This window comes from Rhipicephalus sanguineus, chromosome 2, assembly GCF_013339695.2.
Source record: "Rhipicephalus sanguineus isolate Rsan-2018 chromosome 2, BIME_Rsan_1.4, whole genome shotgun sequence".
In the NCBI taxonomy this organism is placed as follows: domain Eukaryota; kingdom Metazoa; phylum Arthropoda; class Arachnida; order Ixodida; family Ixodidae; genus Rhipicephalus; species Rhipicephalus sanguineus.
Genome location: NC_051177.1, coordinates 121,287,483 through 121,304,300, shown reverse-complemented (window position 1 = coordinate 121,304,300; position 16,818 = coordinate 121,287,483). Strand labels below are relative to the sequence as shown.

Below are 16,818 nucleotides of genomic sequence, written 5' to 3'. Positions count from 1 at the left end.
CCGGGAACATCGGACCCTTGTTTCATAATAACAGCATCGTATCTGCCGCATACGAGCGGGGCGTGATGCGGCGGACGGGAAGGAAGCATTGCCTTCCCCCATGCATATGCGCGCTGCACGGAAATTCGCCCCGACATGGCTCTCCGTATCTAGACCCCGCAGGCAAATGTAGACTGTCGACGGGCCGGTAGGCAGCTATGGACAGACAGGCGGACAGAAAGAAGGCGCGTGTGATTCTATAGACAAAAGAGAACGACAGCGCGAGTCGAACGACGCTGGACCGCGATTTGCAATTCGTCAAACTCGCGGAGAGGCTAACTCGATCGAACGGAAGAAGCTGGTCTCCCGACCAAGCGGGGGTAACGCTTAAAACACTCCCGGAGGGACAATCCATCTTGAGGGGTGGTGGTGACTGGTGTGGGGGGAGGAGTGGAACGATATAGCATAGGCAAGGGAGGGACGAAGAGAGAGCTCTGGAAACGAAATCAATGCGTCAGCTTGTCCACCGAACCGCGAGCTAGATCCATCCATCCATCTATGCGTCCCTTCGTCGTCGAGCGCTCCGATCGAGGTTCGCTGCCGTTTTGCTATGGCGAGCAAGTTTTTGCTGCAGTGGCCTTGCGGCCCGCGGGTGGGCTCGCTGTAAGTAGTTGCGTGCAGTCGTACGGCAAACTATCCGGCGCTGGCTGGCGTATCGGTCCAGTCGAGGCCGCAATTCGTATAGTTCTGTTCGCACGTGTACGAGTTTACGAAACTTGCTGGTCATTGCCATTCCTTCGCCTGATTTCCTCCTCCTATACTACATGTACGGAACAAAAGACGCGTGCAAACTAATTTCGCCGAGGAAAGCCGCTAAAATGCACCTTGCGGAGACCAGTGCTTAGAAAAAAAAAAAAAAAGACGCACTTGACTAAAGAGCTTTTTTTTTTTTTCATCAGTCTGAAATTCTTCGCAATAGTAGAATCACATACATAGGAAATAGACCGGAATTAGGTAAATTAAGACCGCCGATTGCGCAATATTAACTCGACATATCGTATACGCCGATCACCATTAGCCTATACCACGAGGCCTCCTGTCGTCAAAGCGATTCCGCGCCGTACATTCGACGCTGACCGCATATTGTGCAACGGGGCGTTCGTTCAGCTTCGAATGCGCACCATGCAGTTCCTGAGCGTATGTAATGCCGAAATCGGCCGTTTTCGCATTCCACCCCCACCGGAAAGAAGCCGTCGTGGACGGCACTGCGAAGGGGGGCGATCTCGTGCTCAACATGCAAAACGCGCCGTAGCCAAAGCCGCGAGACCACCGAAGCCTTTGATCAGCTGACGTCAGCTATAAGGCTTCCGTAGTAATACCATATGTGGCAAGTTGGCGGGGATGCATGCGTCAGCATCTCCCGGGGAGATCGTCTCTTTACGAGAAAAGGTTTACATCGAGAACAGACGCTGCGGTTGCCATTAAATGCTTCTATAGATTGCTATCCACAGTTACTTTCATGTGTTGTTTATGCAGCATTAGCACTTTAAGGTATACAATAAGCAGGGCTACGTGGTTTTTGTTGCATGCATGTTTCCGATCATCACAACAAGCTTTGATGTAAAAACGTAAGGCTTATAGGCTTTCGGGTATACTAAACTTACAACGAGTACGGAACATCCTATAAGCACACAAAAAAAGAACAAAAAACGGGACCATGTCTTGACGGAGAGACCGCATCTCTTTGCTTGTAAGCGATATTCACTGAGGCATTGCTCACGCGCTCACCTGCTTATTGGTTCACGCTAAACCGAAGCAGGTGTATACGAAATCACGAAGGTTTCTCCTTGGTTTCAGTGGCTGTTCAACCTGAAAAACTTATTGCGTACGTCGGAAACACGAACTGCAGCTTTCGCAAAGTTGTACATCTCCTTGTTCGTCCTACTGCTTTTCAGAGCCATACCGCGGAGTTTGCAAATATATAAACGCACGTATCGTCTGTATGCCTCGCCGTCCCGTGTCGCGCTGCCATGGCCAACGCTGCACTGATCCATAAACTGATAGATATCATGCAGCGAAGGGGGTGTCCGACGCAGGACAAAGCGGCGAGGGGGGTTCGAGCGAGCGGGGTTCGGGCTCTTCGGGGACTGCTGCTGGGCAGTACAGTCGGAGTATAGTCGACCGCCTGCGGCTGCCGGTTCTGCGGAGAGCTCGCTCTCCGCAGCAACTCCGAGTCGCGACCCCGTGTCTTTGTAACAGCTGCTCGGAGTCGCGACCCCATGGCTGCTGCGGCTGCCGCTGCCTCCCGCTGTCGCTGACACAGAGCCCGTTTCCTCTTTTTCTTCGTGTGTACGCCCTCGTTTGTTTGGTTTTCCCGCGCGCTTGGGGGTCCCGCCGCTTCCTTCTTGCTCTTGTTTATTTATTTGTCTCTTTTTTTCATCCTGAAGCGAAGGGATTACGCTTTGTATGCGGAGCGATCGGAGTGGCCCATATTCAAAGTGTCGCTGGCCATTTTCGCGTTTTCGATCTGTTTTCGTTTTTCCTTCTTTTCTTTTTTGTCTTTTTTTTTTTGTCTCGCTATTTTTTCGGTCGCGACGCCCTCTGTTGGGCGCGTATATGAAGAGGCACGGCGAGGGAATTTCGATATTCGCGCCATTTGAGTCGGACGCAGTCAGTGTGGTCGTTTGCGAACCGTCCCCTCCTTCATCGACCGCGAAGTCGCCGTGACGACCGGATGGTCTTTCGACGCTGCGGAAACGATCAGGTGCTTGGTGGTAGTGTATATAGCGACTGTTATAGGCGGGTAATAAAAGGGACTTCGCCATAGCAGCAGCAAGAGCAGCGGCTACAGAAACACAGTCACAGTATAGGTTGACGTAGTCTGACTATTAAATGTAACAGCGAGGCATGTTTAGAAACACCCGACAGCGCCAAGTATTTCGAGGGACGTAATCTCCATGAGTTGTGCGAGGCATACATCTTGAAAATCACCGTTATAAAACGTGCGGATATCGACTTCCATGGTGCATGGCCATATCCGTGCGCAGTGGTTCTTTTCCTAACCCCCTCCCACTGAGGTCCTTACGATCGGAATTTAGTGCAGAGACGAGGTACTATAGGGTCACGCCTATGTGCATGACGCAGCTCGTTAACATGGCATTCCCAAAGACAGCAATGTTTGTATTCCTCCCTAGAATATAGGAATAAAACCAGTGGTATCGCGTTCATCTCGTGTGAAGACAGGACATTCGTGTACCTTATATGGAACGTATAAAAAAGCCAAGCCAAGAATGCGTTCTCGCATAGATTAAAGCGCTATGCATGCATGAATAGACGGAAAGGAAAAAAAGAGTGGATCCTGTAACGGACGCAATTCGTTGAAAGGCCGTTAATCTTGCCGAATGTGAAGCCCAGGTCGTCGCGCATTAATTCGATTTGCATGAATACGCAAACGCGTGGGTTGGACGCTATAAAAAGAATCCGTGGCTTTACGATCACACGCGCGATAGGGATCAGACGTTGGCCGGGCGAGTTATATAGTTTTAGCGGTTTAATCGTTTTCGCAGAAGGGGCCACGCGGAACGTAAAAAAGGGGTGCTCGCGATCAGCTTGAAAAAAAAAAATAAAGAAAGAAAGGATATATAACGAGAGAGGGATATAAAGAACCACCCACAGTCGCATACTTGTGTTCATTGCTCTGGCTTATCGGATTCGTGGGTATTTTTAAGCGCATCCTGCGGGGTCGCTTCGGCAGTTAAAAAGCAACCTTCGCGGTCTTTCGTGAAAGATATCCGCTGCGTTCCTACCGTAAGAATTATAGGTTTCGTCCGGATATCACTGACACGTGGTTTGTAAATTATTTTTAGCCGTAAGGACCGGAAGTGAGACCGGTGGAACACAATGAATACGCAGTCAGTAACAGATATTTGTGTGTTTTATCGATTCTTCGTTCGAACGCTAACGCGGTCGTTTTGTTCAAAGCTCGTCGTTCGCTCGCTCGCTTCTTCCTTTCTGTTGCTTTCAATATTGTTTGTTCTTATGAATAAGCAGTGAGCCAAGGGATTACGCGGAGATGAATAACGCGGGTTGTTCAGAGTAGCGGTGATGGCGACGGCGGCTTTCTTTATATACGTTCGAGGCTCCCTGAGAAAAATAACCCGATTAGGAAGACTTAAACCCACGAGGCTTATTACGTCGCTGACACTGGTTAAATATAGATCAGAGACTGGCAGAACAACATCCAGGTGAGCCCCGAAAGCTCGGCAGAACGTTAACACGCGTGCGTCAGACCGTGAACGAGGCGAATAATAAACAAGGCTTCTTCGAAAACCACTGGACGACACGCATGCACAAAACGAGCGCAAGCGAGGAAGGATGAAACGCGCACCACCCACGGAACGTTAAATCCAGCACCAGTGAACCACTCCGGGGTCGGTCTCGCGTCACTGGCCAGGTCGAGCCAAAGCCGAAGCTCGAAAAAAAGAAAAGAAAGAAAACTCTACCGATAGGAATCTGTTAGCGGATTAAGACCGAGAGAGCCCGCGGTCGTTGGCCGCAACAGTGGCGGCGCGAGATACGATCGCTCGCCTCCGCGCGGCTGAAGGCATGCGTGTCGTGTGTGTGTGTGTGCGTGCGTGCGCGTGTGTGTATGTGTGTGTGTGTGTGCACATGCAAGAAGCATTGGCGAGAACACACACTGTCGCGCGCTCGAGTCGGGTCAGTGGTTGGATGCTTGGTTGAGTTTCGCGAGGCATCGGCCATATATATCTAGCGTGGCCGATTTGTAAACCCCGCCAGCCAAGCTTCCTTCGGAAGGCTTATACAAACACACGCACACCTACTTTGGAGACCCGAAGCTATTGCGGATAGACCGCGCCCGATCTTTGCTGCTGCATCGTAAAAAAACCCGAAACGACGCCTCCGTATGTATGCCCCCGTCCGTGCCGTAAAGAAGGCGAACCCGTGCTGTAAACATCTTCGGCAGGAAAGAAACACGTTGCCTCCGGTGCGTGTCTGATGGAAACGTTGCCTTTTACGGTGCACGCTTTCCTGTCTGTAGTAGTGTACAGCTGCCGGCGCCACAAGGGCCACGGGACGACGGAGAATGCACGCCGGTGAAAACCGGCTGTTTGTCGAAAGCCTTCGGCGTGCCGAAGGGATTTCGGACCGCGGCCGGCCGGCCGTCCTCCTCCTTTATTTATTTTCTTTATCTGCGCGCGGCAGGTATGTTTGTGTACGCGCAGACGCCTCCAGTCGTCTCCTCGAACTCCGGCCGCTCTGTTCCGATCTATTCGGATAAAAAAAAAAAACGCATTGCGAAAGGGAGTTCGGTTTCGTTTTGTCCTCAGGGCTGTCGACGAGTGCACTTTCCTTTCGCGGAGCTGTCGGGGTGTCGCTCGTTAATCCAGCGTGGACGACGCGGCGAACTTGAAAGTGACTTCTTTTCTCGTCGCCACGGGTCAGTGGACTTTGGACGAAGAAAGCCCACCGTAAAACGACCCACGGACGGCCTTGTGTGATGCGGCAGCCTCGTCCCTCTTGGGATTTGAGAGCCGCGAGCCTACAGATTAAACGTATCTTCCGTCTCGAGGGAAAATAAAGAGGCGCGTGGGAAACATCGGAGACGGCTTTTGACTTACAACTTCGATTAGCTCGCATTTATGGCTCCGCGAGCTTTAGGTAAAAGCTCGCGCACTATTTAAGTGCGCCGGGAGTGAAAATAGGTGGTGGTGGTGGTGTCGCTTCAGGCGGGGTTAGCCTGGTATAGACCTGCTAAACACGTTCCGAGGCGAAAAACGCGAATACGATGACAGACGAAGGGACATATAGAGATTTTACATTTGTATATTGTCGTCTTCGAGTATTTCGCCTAAGAACGTGCTAAACCAATACGTTCGGTCGTCAGTTCGTCTGTCAAAATTAATCCAGATCTTTGCATTCTCATATAATAATAGTAATTCATGGGGATTTAAGCGCCAAAACCACGATACGATTATGAGATACGCCGTAGCGGAAGCTCCGGCAGTTTCGACCATCTGGTGTTCTTTAACGGGCACAAACATCACACGGGCCTCTAAACATTTTCACCTCCATCGCAAAGCGACCGCCGCAGCCGGGATCGAACCCGCGACAATCTTTGATCAGCAGCCGAGCACCGTAACCACTGTACCAACCGCGGCGGACCATCGTTGTCACGTAGGCAGTAAGATTAATTGAGGATGTTAAGTCCCCGTAAGTTTTCAGTCATAGAACGACTAGCTCAAGTGCAAATTTACCGACAGGCTGGAGGCATGCGCCTAGAAAGCGCGTATAGTCGTAATCTATATACAAAATCAACGGTTTCTCATAAACACCGTCTCTGACGTTAGGAATAATGCCCGACTTTCCTTTGACGTGCCGCGCGCCCTGCTACGGCTTCGAACGATCCTCCAAGTTCGCCGAGCCACCTCCCCCTGAGGCGCCTTCGCCGCAGCAGAGTCGAGACACTCTGCGATATCGAGAGTCGGTGCGTGCCGTCCATCAGAAAGAAACCTGTGGGCCGTGCCGCGCCGCGTGGCGTCGCTTCCATCTTTTACGATCCTGCGCCCCATCTTGCCCTCATCGCGAGAGGAACCACTGTCCACGTGTCTGTGCACCGCCAGGTCAGCGGCGGCTTGACCAGTGGATGTACCGACATACCGAAATAAAAAAAATAAAAAAATAAAAAAGCGAAGTCGTTTGGGGTCCGAGCGGGCCCGACCGCAAATCAACGCTGCCGCCCCACCAGCTGTGTGTTTATATATATATATATATATATATATAAACCTATGTGTGCGATCGGCAGGCCGTATGTCTCTCTGTTTGTATGGGTTATATATGCGCGTAAGCCACAAGTGTTCTTCGTCCTCTTCCTCCCAGTCGTTCTCGGTCTCGATCACCGCGGGCTACGCTGCTAACGCGGCTATCTGCAGAGTGCAGACTGCCTATCTTTTCTCTTGCGGTTTTCCCGCACACTCCAACACGGTGTTGTAGGGAGATGTTCCCTCTCTAGTAGGGGAATTATTAAATCAGCATTTTACGACGCGCGTGTACACAGGCTCCCCGGCATCCTCGCGTTGCCACTGATTTACGTCGTGCCGAACGCCTAGCGCAACTCTTAGTCACACACACACACACACTTGTCCTTCTTGCGAACGGGAACATATATGGGCGACCATAATATGCAGACCAAAGGGGGCGAATGAAAGAAGGAGGGAGCTATGTATAGCCTAGGCGTACAATATTTACAGCTCTCATCTTCGGCACACAGCAGCGCGAGCCAGTGCTCGATATCACTCGGGGCGGTCGGATTTTTCGATTGGGTGGAGCCTGACTAAAGGGGCAACTCGTCCCATGCCCACTTCAGCTATAACTTTTGATTACGTGCCATGTGATTACCATGTCGGTGTCTGTAGCGAACGACGTCGTATTATGCGCACGCGGTGGCAGCAGCCTGGCAATGCTGCGGACTGTATATGCATGGTCTCGAAATGCGTGCGTTAATAACCAGATATATAGCCAGCCGTTCGGATGGTTGAATTTGTTAGAGGAAAAAAAAAAAAGGGAAAAGAAGAAACGTGGTCTCGAGGGTTCTTCATCGCAGAGATGAATTTTATGGAAAGCTGGGCAGTTGGAGGGCGTGCTAGCTGCTTAGGAATTTAGTTTGCTCCTACAAATATTTATTTGTATTTAGTTGCTGCTAGCCTTTACCTTTACTTGTGTGTTGGAGGGGGGTACACAAACACACTCGCACATGCGTTGGGTGGGACCGCCTTTGTGTACATGTTCGCGTTGTTTGCGCAGCCTGGCTATATGCATACCTTCGCGCTTTCTTCCTTATTTAGTTATATGGCTGATTTTGTACAGATGGTCAAAAAAAAAAAAAAGAAGAGAAAGAAGAAGAAGAAGAACTCGCTCGTTTGGACGATTGCATATAGATCGGACATAAAAAAACGATCTCAACACTCGCGCTGGCATGCCTGTGCACCGTGCATTGAGCTTCATTATATGCGTGGAGGCGCACGTACCAGTCGTTAAAAAAAAAAAAGAAAGAAAGCTAAAAGACAAGCGTGGCTTTGTATACTATATACAGCTGGGAATACGGAGCCGGATTTCTTCACCATGCCGGCCGTATATGCAACAAGCAACCACTCGGGGACGCGTTGGACGGGTGTGCGTTACGCGATAAGCCCTGTCGCCCTCTATACCTCTTCTCCTCGCTTCAGTTCTCTTTCGTTTCTTTCTCCTCTTTCCTTATTTTGCTTTCTCGCGCTTTACTACTGCAGTAACAACAAGAATTAGAGGGCCCAGTTTTAACGTGAGCGTGCTTACTGTCGGAGCAATTTCCCTGCGAAACGCTGCAGGTTTAATTAACTCCACACAACGTCGCGTCACTTTGTTCACGTCTGTTGCTGCAGGGGTTTACGAAATGTCCTCCCGCGCTCCGTTTTTATTTATATTTATATTTATTGGCGACTGCTCTGTTTTCTGGTTGTCGTCGCTCAACAGAGGTTATTATTACTTCTGTAGCAGCGAACGGGTTACAACACCCGAGCCGGCGGTGCTGCGTCGCGACCTTCACCATTTCGACACACTCTACAACGAGCGTTATCTCGGGGGTTATTGTACTGTCATTTTCAATAATACGACATTGTCAATACGCGGTGCGTGGACAGTGCGCACGCAGTGTGCGTGTCAATGCGCGGTGCGCGGCACGCGGGTTCGGCGACGTGCAGACTGGAAGCTGCTTCTAGTTATAACATACAGCTATAGCTGCGTGACTGTTATCGTATGTATTGGGAAAGCCACCGTTTGTTTCATGCATGCCGCGCACGTGCAATCCTTATTAATTTAGTTATCGAGCAGCGTTGCGTGCGTGCGTGTGTTTTAGAGAGAGTTTGTTAATTGTAACATAGCGTATATTCAACCATCGACGCTCCTTTCTTATCTTATACAAATAAAAATTAAGAAAATACGAATATTGGAAGGTGTACAGATGAGTAATTTGAAGAAGGGCCTAGCTCTTCAGAATTTTACGTCATATTCAACGAAGTATTGCCTTAGGACTGCAGAGGTTAATTCGTAACGATTACATGTGTTCGCGTAAACTTATTATTTTTATTCATCTTGGTAAACGTATACGATCACTCAGAAAGCCAGGCCAATAAATGCAGGTATAGAGCGTATAAAATAGGGTCAGGGACAGAGGCGTAGACCCCCCCCCCCCCGAAAATTTTCAGTTTTACTTGCGTATATATATACGCACACTACAAACGCTCGTACGAACATACATAAAGCATGATTGAACCCCCCCCCCCCCCCGGAAAATATTTTTGGCTACGCCCCTGGTCAGGGAGTGTCTAAAGCCGAAGCCATGCACGCACAAAGAAGAATCCATGCACTATACACATGATGCCCACTGTAGCCTAACTATCCCAGCGCCACATTCATCCCTATAGCAATATTAGGAAGCTGTAAAACTTGATACACGGTGTGTGCGGCCTCCGAGATTGCTTGCGCTGGCGCCCTCTCGGGACCGCTGTCTCGGATGTTGGCATCCGTCCCGTCGAAGAGCGCGTCCAGGAAGCGCGAGTTCGCTCGCCCTTCTCTCAACACGTAGCCGTATCACGGATGGTTTATACCGTCCACTATAAAAAAAAAAAAAAGCCGCACTCCTCTTGTGACGAGGTCAACTTGGCATCGTGTTCTTCGCTAACAAGCTCGCCGGACTCGCTCAATGTTTGCGTCGTGTCCGCTTGTTATAGAACATGGCACCGTATATACGGCATTAACTTCCCGAGTCCTTGGGACAGGGCAAGCGTGTAATGGGCCACGATAATGCTTAGAGGCCCTCCGTATACGTACGTGTACAGTGTACAGCGGAGGCTCGTTGTGTTATCTGCGGTAAATGGCGTGGTGCACGCCCCGTGTGTGCGGGCTACTAACTCGACGAGACAATGGTCGCTCTTGTTCTCTTTTTTTTTTTCCTGGTGCGTACAACGGGAAGGAAGGACAGTTGCTGTCGAGCGCGTATACAGTTACGCTTTTATCTCTCTCTTCCTGTCTCAGTCCTTGCTTGCTGGGATGCGCTCTTTCTTGTGTCACGTTCGTATAGTTGCTTCAGTAACACGAAACCCGCACGTTCGTCAACGTTGCCGGCATATCACGTTACTCTGGCGTTGCGCTGTTGTACGTTATGCTACCACTTGGCCCCTATCTATATGCAGTAGATCAAGTTGCCATTCCACACTTTTATGTTGTGCGCATACCCTGGCGTGAATAAATTTACCAGCGAGAATAAGACAGGGACAAATAAAGATACGCACGTGAAGATCGCTAGACTTCAACTGAAGTTGTACTTCGGACACATGACATACGAAGTGATAACGACCGGCTGTTAATGTATAATGTACGTTAGCAGCCTATCTGTATCTATATATACTGTGCTATATATATCTATATCTAATCTGATATCTATAGCACTCTGCGCGCGCAGATTTCCGCGCTGTGGAGTTCGGTTATGTCACTTTGTTTTTAATCAGATATGATCCATTGGGTTTTAACCGTGCACCATTGCATAGATTCAACAACTTCCTCATTTTCTTGTTGTTTTTTATTGTTTGTTCTAAGTCACAAGATGCCTATGGTTTGTATAAGCTCATCAAGCTAAGTGCTACTTCCTTCACCTGTCGCATCATTCACATCAAAACTTGTTTGCTGCCATATTTCAACTATTCCGCCGACCCTGCGCCACCTTTGCTATGCCCGAGAAGCGCTGTGCGGCCCTTCTTTGGCTATAAATATCGGATAGCAGCTATAGCCCTGCCCACGCACAAACACGTGTGTCCTCCGTAAAATGTAAGAGAGCGGCATAAATACAAACAAAAACAGCGAAATAAAAATTTTGCTGCCAGGCCTCCTTTCAGGTGGCTCGATTCAGGACGTTACCCGTGGCGCAAAGGGGCCATTCCGCCGCCCTCCCGCTGCGCGCCTAGCACCGCGCACAACGCCCTAACAGAAAAGAGACGGAGGAGAGGCGTCATTTATTTGGGCGTGATCGCCCGTTGTGTAAAACTTTAGAGCGTCTCTATCTATCCGCCTGGGCGGCAGCAGTACCGCTTGCGACGCTTCGACTTTGTGCTTTCAAAGAGCCTTAGCCAGCGGGCGAAGGACCTCACCATCTGTGCACCTTCTACATACAAATAGCAAGCAACAAGTTGGCAGTTATGCGGTGAAGAATCACGTGGGCCATGCTTGACTATTCGGTCTTCGTCCGCTCTCTGTTCCCACGCGTGCTCTGTACTTCATCCGCTGTTCCAGATTTTCTTTATTTTCGTCCTCATCTCAGCGTCGGGGAGTGTCTTTCCACAAGGCTTGTCGGCTGGTCACACAAAAAAGCTCGCGACCGTCGCGCGGGCCTACACGCTAAGCGGGGGGGCGTCGGCTCAGTTAGCGCATCGAGTCGTCGCCCGCTGGATGCGCGTTGGCGTCGTCGTCGCCGTCGCATCGTCGCAGGTGGCATCTCGGCTGCCGGCGTCTTGAATGTGGGGTCGTGGTGGGCTCTCTGCCTTCCCTCCCTTCCTCTCTAGCCGGGCGGTTTCTCGTTCTTTTCAACCGCGAGCTCGGTGATCATGAAGGTGGTGCGTCAGCGTCATTATATACACAACGCGACCTACCACCGCGGCGTTTCTCTTTTCTTCTCGGCTTTGGAAAAAATAAAATCAACCAATAACAAGAAAATATGGCATTGAAGAAACGAGCCGGCGAGCAAGCGGGCGAGCTAAAGACGATCGCAACAAAGACGGGGTCATCTTCGCCGCTGAGAGAAATATGCAGTGGCGAGAGAAAAAGAGAGATGGCAAGAGGACGATTACCTGTCTCTTCTCTCTTCGAGGCAGGAAATGGCGTAAAGCCAGCTGAAAGAAAGAGCGTAAGAGGAAGGAGGGAGAGGAGGACGAGGCGGGAGGCCGCGTGTCGGCGGCGCGATGGTTGTTGTATAGCGTAGCCAAAGACGCAACCCGTGTGTGTGTGTACGTTTACATATCTCCAACCTCGCGAGTGCGTGTGTGTGTGTAGGAGCGCGCGCGTTTTCTATGCTCACGCCGGGGTCTGACCGCACGGGCGAAACGCTTTTCGGTACCTCCGCCCGGGCGGGCCCCGTCGTAACGACTCCCGCGCACCCTCCTCGCCCTTTTTCATTTCTTTCTCTTCCTCACACGAGAAGAAGAAGAAAAAAAACGGCTCGTGATGGAAGCCACCGCCCAAGCAGCCAGAACCACCAAACCTATGCCACTTCGCATCCCTCGCGTCCGCGTTGGCTTCAACGTGCCAAAGCTGCAGCGGCCCCGCTAGCGCGAGCGGGTGGACCTGCAACGCGAGTCTTCGGTCATCTCTCGGTGGTCTCTTCTGTCCCGGAGATGATGACGACGAGAGAGTGAGAGACAAGAAAAGAAAGAGGAAAGAAATGGACGCGAAAGAATAGAAGGGCGGATGGCGCGACGCTTCGCAGATGACAAGTTTCGCTTCGGGGCGGACGCTGGATGATTCACAGTGTCCGAACGAATGAGGCGGGTTCGCACCGACCCAGGAGATTGAAACACACCCCGGGCGGGAAGTGCGCTCCGAATGAAGCGGGCCGGCCCCATTGTGGCACGTCGTCTCTCCTCTGTTTCGCAGCGTCGTCGTCATTTCGTGCTGTTGTCTACGTGGAATCGGCAGACGTTGAATGAGATTCGACTCGTCATTTTTTTTTTTTTTCTTGCCTCGTCGTCGTTGATTGCTTTCCCGTGGACTCTGCGATCCGGGGGCGCGCAGCGCGGATGTCGGAGGACATCTGTCGACCGGTGGAAGGGTCATGGGGCTGGTTGGTGGTAGTATGTAATAAGAGGTTTTGACTGCGGATCAGGGCATTATTCAAAAAGCTAGTTCTTTTTACTAAAGGCTGGCAGCATTTGACATTGATGTGTTATTAAGCACACCAAGCACCCAAGGAGGATTCGCTGGAATTCGATGTTAAGATCAATTTTAGTCCGAGCTTGAGTGCGAATATGGGCCCAGATGGTGACGAACACAGAGTGTTTGCAACACAAGAAGCACCAGCATGTTCAACTACTTTTGTTCTTGTTGTTGTTGTTTTCTGAAGATAAACCCAAAGCAATGTGCATCTATCCTCGTACTCTAGCGTACAAAGTATCCTTTTGCAACATCTTTCGAAGAAATTGAATGCTTCCTAACACGATTTACAGGATGAGAGAGTTTTCCTCTGAAACTTTATCGAAAGTTTCCTAAATTTTCTTGGCGTGGTTAGCCTTGTTTCACGACGACCTGATACCTGTAAGGAGACCGGTCGACGTGCAATCGCAGATCTTGCAATAAATGCAATACTTTCCAGACTTACTGTTGCTCTGCGATAAGAACGTACTATTTTTCTCGAGTTTGTTGAGCCAATTCTTCGAAATGCATCGTTATCGTCTCGCTTAATTAGTACGTCACTCGTATCTTCGCTGAAACTCCTTAATCTAATCGTTGACGTTTTTTTTTTCTTGCCTCTTTTCAGCAGCAAGACAAGCAGAGGACATCGTGCCAACAGATACCCCTCCTAAAAGTCAGGGTGAGTACACGTCACGTTCAGTATACAAATACACGTACACGTAGTCACTGGCAACAAGAAAATTCAATTACCCACGTAGAGCGCGCTCCTTTCATGAAAACATGCATATAGGCGCATCAGCCAATCGCGATCACCTATCTGCCGTGGAACTTCGACCACTTCGCTTCCCCCCCCCCCCCCCCACACACACACACAATGGAGAGCCCTACGCACACCTATGGGTGTACGAAAAAATTGAAGCAAGAAATGGTCATAAGAGAGATATTCATCTATAAGCACGCGCAGCGAGAACACCCTGCAACGTCGGAAAAAGTAAGGACAACATATATGTTTATCCTCGAAAGGAATCGGGGCACCGGAAGACAGTACGATGTGCAAAGACGTGCAATGCATTCCTTTACGGCCGGCCTTGCGACGTTTTCTCGTTCATAGAGGTCTGAAAATAAGGTGAAAAGGAACGGAAGAAAGAATAACAATAAACATACGCGTGCCTGGCAGGGACGACCTGGGTCGACCGTGAATCGTTCGTTATGGCGTGCACATTCCTCGCGTGTCGCTTGCATGCATCGCGGAGCTTATATGTGCGGTGCCTTCGAAATGGGCGCTGCGTTTCGGGAATGCGCGCGCTTTCCAGATATCTCGTACGAAAACGTTCGTTGTCAAGGAGCAAGTGACAACAACGCAGGTGCGAGAACACAAAATCTTGGAAAACCGTGCACGCGGCTGAAAAAAAAAAAAAAAAAAGAAAGAAGGAAAGAAAGTAACAAAAAGAAAACTGCCGCCTACGTATACCTGAGCAGCGAGACGTGAAAGTTTACAACGACTTATTGTATGTATACATGTATATATTTCGGTCGTCTTAAACAAAGATTTTTTTTTTTCAACCTCATAGTTTCCTTTACACATCCACGTTGTGTAAGTACTCGGAATTCGTTGCCGGCTTGTATGTTTCCCCAAAGCTTTTTTTTTTTTTTTACAGACACGAATTCTTAGGCACTCTTCCTCGATATTTTTTTTCGTATACGCGCGGCTGTACGTGCCCTACGCCTCAAGAAACCGCGCACCGTACCGCACGTGTTCATCATAAAACGCGTTCTTAACGTGAACGTTACGACGTCGACATTGTAGTTCTCTATACATGTATACATGCAAACAGGAGGCGTTGTGGCTGCGTTATGTATATAGTCCCGTAAGTCTCGCGGGCACCTAATGGTTATGGTTATGCAGCGCGAATGCGCGTTTAATGGTGAGTGTAGCACAGTTAGATTGCAGTTAGAAACGCAACTGCTGAACGCGCACAGAGCCATATACATATTGCGAGTGGCAGGCTGGATGCACGTGCAGGATATTGTTCTATAAACTATTTCTCTTCTCTCCTTGCCACCGGCGTCTTTATAACCGCTGAGCTATGGCAGTAGCACGTTGCTTCCCGCGGTGTAGTCCTCGCTGCTTTGAGCGCGATTCTTAGCACCAGGACATATTACTGCACCGAGCTTGTGCTCCGCATATAGCATATACGCAGCGACCGTAAAACTCTCGGAGGGAACGTATGACGCTGCTGCAGCCATTCCCAGAGCTCGGGAAGGAGCGAACAAGCACCCAGTGAGCTCTTAATAGGCGCTGACGTAAGCATGAGAATGTAATAAAAGGGATGAAAGCGCGGGAATAAGGGGGTCATTAATTATACACCCTGTCTCAACAATTCGGTGCAGCGTTGCCAAAGCTATACGAGTCGCGTCATTCGACAAAGAAAGAGAACCTTGCCCGTGTACATCGCCTTGCTCGTGTACATTGCCTGTGTACATTGCCCAGCTGTCACTGTATTTGCCCTGATGACGTAGTTTCAGCGGTCGGTCCAACCTGTATGGATTAAAAATGAGCAGTCTGTATCAATGAGCTATCTGCAATGCACTCCTCGACAGTGATCGGGTTTACTGTGCGGTTCTCGCTACTTTTTCGTATATGCACCTTCCGCCGCACTGCACTGCATGCACTTTTACGAGGCGGGGTTCACGAATATGCATAACGAAAAAGCCAAGCGACACTGCGGCGCACTTTGCCCTGCGCGTGACACCGCTGCTGGCGTATGCGTAAAGAGGGAAACGTATGACTGGTGTTGTTGCCTTTGACGCATTGTGCGCGTTGGCTAAAGTTTCGGCTTCTGTGAGTTGGGCAGCGTCGCAAGTTCTTTATCTACAGCCTGGTGCGCTGGTAATGGCACGCGGCCTGTAATTCAGCCTCCAACTACCGCTGAGATGTGTAGTAAGGTTCCGCCGAATAACTTTCATGTATTACTTCAAGTCTAGTATACTGCATCGGCCAGATATTTGTGCATTGTGTGACTTTTTCATTTGTTAGGCGTTAGGTTTATCAACGAACCGGCGCCTAAGTTTAAGGGTTACCTACGCTATTACGTTATCAGTTATATGACGACATTTGGCTAAATGACACTGCAGCCATGCGTGCTATTCTGTCGGCGCCATATACGTCAGATTTGCACTGTTGCGCGACGTTTCTGCCGATCTTGACGCTGTTTTCTATATACCCGGCAAAGGCGGAATAGGACGTGCTGGTCGTTGAACTCCGTTCATTACGTGAGCGTGAACCTTTCTTCTATTCTCTATGCGGTGTATACAACACACGCAACAGTGGCCGATGGAGGTCCGCGGTCATTATCTGCCATGCGAGCCGAAGTGACGCGAAAGAAACGAAGTTCACGGCAATATCCCTACAAAAGCACTGCGGAAACAGCCATTTTCCGTCCCTCGGCCTCCGAGTACCATTTATATACGTATATATAGACTTCGTGTCATTCTCTATATCGGCAGGTCCCGTTGCGGCGGAGACTGACAAAAGAAAATAATTAAATAAAAAAAAGGTAGACCGATCGAAGTCGCGTCCGGGCATATATGTACGTGGAGAACACACGAACAACGGACAACTACAAACAGAGCACGGAAGAATAACCTGTCCATGCATGCAATGGCAGAACCACAAAGAGGCACGAATGCCCGATATCTTCCGTGCTTCTTCTGACATCACGCCATCGTGACTTCTTTCGTCCTTTCTTACCTTTTTCTTTTATTTTTTTCTCTATAGCGTGACGCTTCCCGCATTTGCCTCAGACTCGTGCTTGCATAGACCGCGAACATTTACTTATTTCTTAGTTCTGCGTTTCCTATGTATACCTCGGTCGCATGCAAACGGCATTG

The 16,818-nt window shown here is 49.8% G+C and overlaps 2 protein-coding genes across 4 annotated transcripts in view; both read left to right on the top strand.

Moving 5' to 3' along the window:
* Window positions 1–16,818, top strand: part of LOC119383606 (60S ribosomal protein L19) — a 310,809-nt gene that overhangs the window by 103,452 nt on the left and 190,539 nt on the right. The window lies entirely within an intron of this gene.
* LOC119383607 (uncharacterized) overlaps window positions 1–16,818 on the top strand; it is a 169,815-nt gene that overhangs the window by 53,273 nt on the left and 99,724 nt on the right. The window contains exon 2 of one of the 2 annotated variants that reach the window (XM_037651857.2): window positions 13,556–13,606. In XM_037651857.2, the coding sequence (XP_037507785.1) occupies window positions 13,556–13,606 (51 nt within the window). Of the gene's footprint in view, window positions 1–13,552; window positions 13,607–16,818 lie in introns of both variants that reach the window. The other variant, XM_037651856.2, reaches the window with a different exon arrangement.